This window comes from Lolium perenne, chromosome 2, assembly GCF_019359855.2.
Source record: "Lolium perenne isolate Kyuss_39 chromosome 2, Kyuss_2.0, whole genome shotgun sequence".
NCBI classification, from domain to species: domain Eukaryota; kingdom Viridiplantae; phylum Streptophyta; class Magnoliopsida; order Poales; family Poaceae; genus Lolium; species Lolium perenne.
Genome location: NC_067245.2, coordinates 330756037 through 330762562, shown reverse-complemented (window position 1 = coordinate 330762562; position 6526 = coordinate 330756037). Strand labels below are relative to the sequence as shown.

Here is a 6526-nt window from a genome sequence, read left to right as displayed (position 1 = left end):
CAAAAAAAAACAGCTTTATGGATTAAGTGAATAAAGAACATCATTGATTTTTTGCATAAAAATAAATATCAGTGTTTTTTTTAGAATAAGGAAGGGTAGATAAAAGAACATCAACACACGAAAGTAACTTGTGTTTGTGTCAAGTAAATGTTATCATGCCCTTATGTATGTAGTGGTACCTTTGGCTTTGGTCTCGTCTCGCCCACATACAAAGGGGTGAGAGTGGTGTATATCGTTTTAAAACTTTCCTTCATAACAAAATAGTTGCATGAGACTGGTGTACTGCTATTATATTTTTTCAGCTGTACTGCTATCAAGTCTTTGTTCTTGGAATGGAATCATGGTCTTCTTTTGTGGGGCCCTCTTTTGATACAAAATACCAGCTTTGTGTATTAGCTGAACAAAGAACATCAGTGTTTTTAGCAAAAAATAATCATCGGTGTTTTTTGAGAATAAAAAAGGGTAGATAAAAAACATATAAAACACACGAAAGTAACCTGTGTTTGTGTCAAATAAATTTCTGAAATCGAAATCTGAAACCATGTCGGGCCTCGGCCTGCTATGGCTGGGCTGTCACGGCTGAAAACACGGGACGGGGCTCGTCCCTACGCGTGGCCGATCCGATCATTCGATCGAGGAGCCCAAGGCCGAGTCAAGACGCCGGGCAACGCCGCCGCATTTCCCGCGGCGCGCGATCACGGCCGTTAACCCGCGCCACCCAGTGCGCGCGCGGGCGCGGCATTCCTCGGCTCCAGGTCTCGTCGGGCCTCTCTCCCCATCCCGCGCGCCGGAGAGAAACGAGGCCGGGATGGCGTCGTCGGCGGACTCGTCGCCCACGAGATGGGGCCCCAAGGAGCAGCGCAGCCTCTACCTCCGCTGGTTCTACCTCGCCGACGACGGTTCGCTACAGCATCCGTCCACGCCCCCATTGCATTCGATTTCGTGTGTCGCTGGCTGAGTGTGATTGTTTCTGGTGTGGCTGCGGGAAGACGGCGACGGGCGGCTGACGGGGAGAGACGCGCTCAAGTTCTTCGCCATGTCCAACCTCTCCAGGGATGACCTCAAGCAGGTGAATCCCGGCAACCTTGTGATGCACAATTGCAGCCGTCGGTCGAATCATCCGCGTTGCTGTATCATGTGATCTGATCTACGATGATTGGTTGCTGCACGGACATGACATTTTTACGACATCTCTGATACGCACATTCAAGTTCAGATCTTGCTCTGTTTTTTTTTCTGACGACGCGTATACTGAATTTTCATCTTCGCGGAGACTCTATACCTCTGTTACATTCTCAGAAAGAAAGAAAAAAAAAACTATACCTCTGTTACCAATACTTGTTTGTTGTTTGGTTCTTCAGGTTTGGGCAATTGCTGATTCCAAACGTCAGGGTTACCTTGGATTCTCGGAGTTTATGACCGCTATGCAGGTTGACACTGTTCTGTTTCATTTCTGCCTCTGCACATGTGGATATGTTCTTGCAACTGATCATACGTTAAAACTTTAAATGGGTGGGAATGTGCAGCTGGTTTCTCTGGCACAGGCAGGGCAAGAGATCAGTCAAGACACCCTTTCACATGCAGGTAGAGTTGATACGCATTACCCGTCAATTTTCATCCATGTGTCAGAACAAACCAATTCTAATTAACTGTTTCTTGCTACTTCAGATTTGGGTAGTTTGCAGCCTCCGACAATGGAAGGTCTGGATAAAAAACTAGTATGTGTACATTAATCTTTACTTCAATTGCATCAGAAAATACTGCTGCAACAGTGTATAGTACTGTTTTAATTGTTCACCCAACTTATTTTCTCTTTGATATCCTAGAAGAAAAAGAGTAATGGAAATAAGAGCGGCTCCGATATTGTTGGTATGAGTTGTTTCATTACTACCTAAGTGCAAGCCGAGCAATTCTTTTCCCATTTCATCCACAGGCTAATTCAGATTGTTATTCTTGTTGATCATGCAGCGTACCATCCGGTTGAATCACCTATGTCAGCTAACTGGTTTAACTCGAAGTCGGGAAAGAAGGTACATCAATAAGTTGTGTGTAGAACTGCGGAGGGTTTCAGAACATATTATTCCTCTAAGAATTGCATTCTAATAAACAATTTCCATTTTTGCAGATCGCTTTGAAATCAGTTACCTCGATCATCGATGGACTAAAGAAATCATACATTGAGAAGTTGAGGCCTCTAGAAAAGACCTATCAATATAATGACTTTGTTTCACCTTTGTTGGTGAGTCTCTTAGCATATAGTAGTTCTTCACCCTTGTGCTGAGTTTCTCACTAGTTACATTTGGTTTAACGCGTTTATTTGCACTTTCTTTTTTGGAGCAACCTGGAGGAGCTGTCTTTTCATTAATCGTATGTCATGTTTTTGAAGTTATCTTTTTTATAGACTAGCAGTGATTTTGATGCGAAGCCAATGGTCATGCTATTGGGTCAATACTCCACCGGAAAAACCACGTTCATAAAGCATTTACTAAAGACAAGTTATCCAGGTAAGCAAAGATGGGTTGTTGTTCCTTCGTTTTCCTTCTTTTAGTAATTAGGATTTGAGAATCAGTTGTACATTTTCCTCTGCATCTCGTCATTTATTGTCTACCGTTTTAATAGTATCTTTGGTGTTCTCTTTAGGTGCCCATATTGGCCCAGAGCCTACAACTGATAGATTTGTTGTTATTACTGTAAGTTCTCTATGAATATGTCAATGTCATTCCCTGCCTAACTTTGGTTAATGCTTCTGTCAAAAAAACTTTGGTTAATGCTAGTTTGCATGTTTTTAGTCCTGTATATATATCTTCCACTTCTGTTTTGATAATACACTTTTCTAATTTTGTAGTCTGGTCCAGATGAAAGATGCATTCCTGGGAACACAATTGCTGTGCAGGCTGACATGCCATACAGTGGCCTGTCATCGTTCGGAACGGCATTTTTATCGAAGTTTGAGTGTTCTCAGATGCCTCATCCAGTATACCCTCTGTTGCACCGAGTAGTTCTCTCACAAGTATTTTGTATTTTTAGAGAAAGGAACTAACAGTCAGTCTAATTTTCTTTGCCAAGTTACTGGATCATATTAGCTTCGTGGACACTCCTGGAGTTCTATCAGGGGAGAAGCAGAGGACGCAGCGCAGCTATGATTTCACTGGAGTTACATCATGGTTCGCGGCCAAGTGCGACCTTATCCTTCTCCTATTTGACCCCCATAAGCTCGACATCAGCGACGAGTTCAAGCGTGTGATCATGTCACTACGTGGACACGACGACAAGATACGGATAGTCCTCAACAAGGCAGACCAAGTTGATGCGCAGCAGGTGAATGTGCCTGCCTATTGCATGCCTTCCTCTAGCCTTCGATATCTGAGCATATTCCAGTTTTATTCGTGAAAACACCGGTGTACGCATATTTGAAGTTTTCATATCCCAAGTGGCAGCAAATAAAATATATGAGGTTATTGAAAGCAACAGATAACTAAAAGTGAAAGCAAATAAGCAATAATGTACATATTTATACTCCTTGAAGGTTCCATATCTAAGTGCCAGATAACTGAATATCTAATTATGATATTTCTAAGCAACTGCTATATCAGGTGAGATCAGATTTATACATATTTTATTTATGAAGCTTTCCGCACGACAAGTGGCAGACGATATGGTATCTATCCACGTAGATTGTGAGCAAATTGACAACTTCGGTTTTATTTTGTTGGATATATTTGCAGCTGATGAGAGTCTACGGCGCACTGCTATGGTCGCTGGGCAAAGTTCTGAACACGCCAGAGGTCATGCGTGTGTACATAGGGTACAGCGTCAACCCACTGATCGATCTGAGATAATACTAGTACTCCGCATTTAAACAATGCAGCACCGTCAATGATGATTACACTAAACTATCTTCTTGTGCAGATCGTTCAACGACAAGCCGATCCGGGAGACGGCGGCCGGGCCGCTGGGCACGGAGCTGTTTGAGCGAGAACAGGAGGACCTGATGTCCGACCTGAACGACATCCCCAAGAAGGCCTGCGACCGCCGGGTAAGCAGGCTGATCAGTATGAACCGAGATTAAAGGTTCGCTAACGTTCAGAAGTCAACTGACCGAGTTAAACCCGAGAAATGTTGGCAACGATTTTTGTTGGCAGATCAACGAGTTTGTGAAGCGTGCTCGGTCGGCGAAGGTGCACGCCCACATCATCAGCCATCTGAAGAAGGAGATGCCGGCGCTGATGGGGAAGGCCAAGGCGCAGCAGAAGCTGCTGGAGACCCTGGACGAGCAGTTCACCAAGGTTCAGAAGGAGATGCACCTCCCCGCCGGCGACTTCCCAAGCGTGGATGAGTACCGGGAGATGCTGAGCGCCTACAACTTCGACCGGTTCGAGCGGCTGCGGCCCAAGATGGTGCAAGGCGTGGACGACATGCTCGCCTACGACATCCCCGACCTCCTCAAGCAGTTCAGGAACCCCTACCAGTGAGCCAGCGACAGATGATGAGCTGATGACTGGGAGACCCAAGGTAGATTTGTGATTTGTGGATCCGTAACAAGAGAGGAGCTGCATACCGGAACGTTCGGGACACCGGAACCTATGGGGTTCATTCACGGGCAACCATACCATGTCCTCTTTGTGGAAATTTCCGTGATGCGAAAGGGAAAAAATGTCTGTTTTACACCCTGAAATTGTAGATTCTCACCGAAATGAACCATAAACTCCTAATCTCTAATCCCGGTATAAATCAAGCCCGAGAGTTGTTTGGCGCACCAGAAACTAATGATCTGGGTCGGGATCCAGCTATCAGTACACAAACCATAGTCAAAATTGTTGAGTGCTAAGGTCGAAGTGGGACCCAAATGTCAGATGTATCTTCCTAATTGTCGCTAATAACGACCAATGGTGGCAAATTGGATTTGGAGCCATGGCCGACGAGCTGACCTTTTGGTGAGGGGCGGGGCAGAATGGGGAAGGACCGTGAGCTCAGGCGGGTAGGGCAATTAAGGTGTGTCGGCGTGCTAGGAGGACGCGGACGACCTCACGGGAGGGGATGGGGGCGCGTACAGGAGGGCCGGGTCTATGCGGACTTGAGGGAGGGTCGGCGTCTCTGCCGGATTCGGGGGAGCGCTAGAGCCCTAGGAGGATGGTGGCAAGCTTGGGAAGGGCGAAGGCTTTGTAACCGCCCCTTCACTCCTCCTTGACAGGTTCTAGCCGCTAGGATCCCTGCTCCGGCCAACCTCCACCGCCACGTGATACTCCTCTCATGGAGGTCCTCGACGCCCTCCTTCCTCCGACAACTCCCATACTTGGGTGCCTGATGGTGCTCAGGTGATAGCGCCAGACAATCTTGCTGAGCGTTGTTGTGGAAGTGGTTGGGAAACCCCAAGAGGAAGGTGTGATGAGCACAGCAGCAAGTTTTCCCTCAGTACGAAACCAAGGTTTAATCGACTAGTAGGAGAAATGCGTGACTTCTGAAGGTGTTGCTAGCTAACTAGTGGCAGGGCGCACTACTGGTGTCAGCAACAACGTGGAACCTGCACACAACACAACCAAGGTACTTTGCCCCAACTTACAGTGAGGTTGTCAATCTTACCGGTTTGCTGAACACAAAGGTTTAGACGTATCGAGTGGAAAGAGATATTTGCAGTAATTAAATAGAACAAAGCTTTGCAGTAAGTAAAAGAGCAGGATTGCAGTGGTTGAACTTATCAGTGTAAAGGAAAGGACCGGGGTCCACAGTTCACTAGAGGTGTCTCTTCATAAAAATAAATAGCATGTTGGGTAAACAAATTACAGTTGGGCAATTGACAGAATATCGACCATACATGACAAGATGATTACTATGAGATTTGATTGGGCATTACAACATAATACATAGACCATCAAACTGTGTCTATGACTAATAACCCACCTTCCGGTTATCGTCCGAACCCCTTTCAGTATTAAGTTGCAAGCAACAGATTATCGTATTAAGCAATGTGTGTAAAGTAAACAATAGAATTACCCTTGGATAAAACATTGTTGTTTTCTCCCTAGTAGCAACGGCACATCTACAATCTTAGAAGTTATTGTCACTCTTCCAGAAAACTAGAGGCATGAACCTACTATCGAGCATAAATACCCCCTCTTGGAGTCACAAGCATCTACTTGGCCAGAGTATCTACTAGCACGGAGAGCATGCAAGATCACAAATAACATATGCCATGAATATATAATCGACGTCAACATAGTATACAATATTCATCGGATCCCAGCAAACACAACATGTAGGATTACATAAGGATGATCTTGATCATGTAGGGTAGCTCACAAGGTCTATACATGAAGCACAAATTGGAGAAGACAACCATCTAGCTACTGCTATGAATCCATAGTCCAGGGATGAACTACTCATGCATCACTTCGGAGGCGGGCATGGCGATATAGATGCCTCCGACGATGATTTTCCCCTCCGGCAGCGTGCCGGGAAGAGCTTCAGAACCCCCCGAGATGGGTTCTGCCATGGCGGCCGCGACGGAACTTTTCGTGGATGGAGGCTC

General features: G+C 45.8%; 1 protein-coding gene across 2 annotated transcripts; it reads left to right on the top strand.

Annotated features, from left to right (window-relative positions):
* The first annotated feature begins 632 nt into the window (after nucleotides 1–632).
* LOC127323378 (EH domain-containing protein 1) lies at nucleotides 633–4719 on the top strand. 2 transcript variants are annotated; one of them, XM_051351528.2, is made up of 15 exons: nucleotides 633–899; nucleotides 990–1069; nucleotides 1362–1430; nucleotides 1527–1584; nucleotides 1669–1718; nucleotides 1830–1869; nucleotides 1969–2030; nucleotides 2126–2239; nucleotides 2402–2504; nucleotides 2641–2690; nucleotides 2846–2974; nucleotides 3067–3318; nucleotides 3726–3805; nucleotides 3910–4036; nucleotides 4143–4719. In XM_051351528.2, exons 1-15 carry the CDS (start codon nucleotides 809–811, stop codon nucleotides 4470–4472), a joined length of 1635 nt encoding a protein of 544 aa, XP_051207488.1. In that variant the 5' UTR covers nucleotides 633–808; the 3' UTR covers nucleotides 4473–4719. The 2 variants fall into 2 exon arrangements, with proteins under 2 accessions (XP_051207488.1, XP_051207487.1); XM_051351527.2 differs by having other exon boundaries at nucleotides 1827–1869.
* Nucleotides 4720–6526: the final 1807 nt, after the last annotated feature.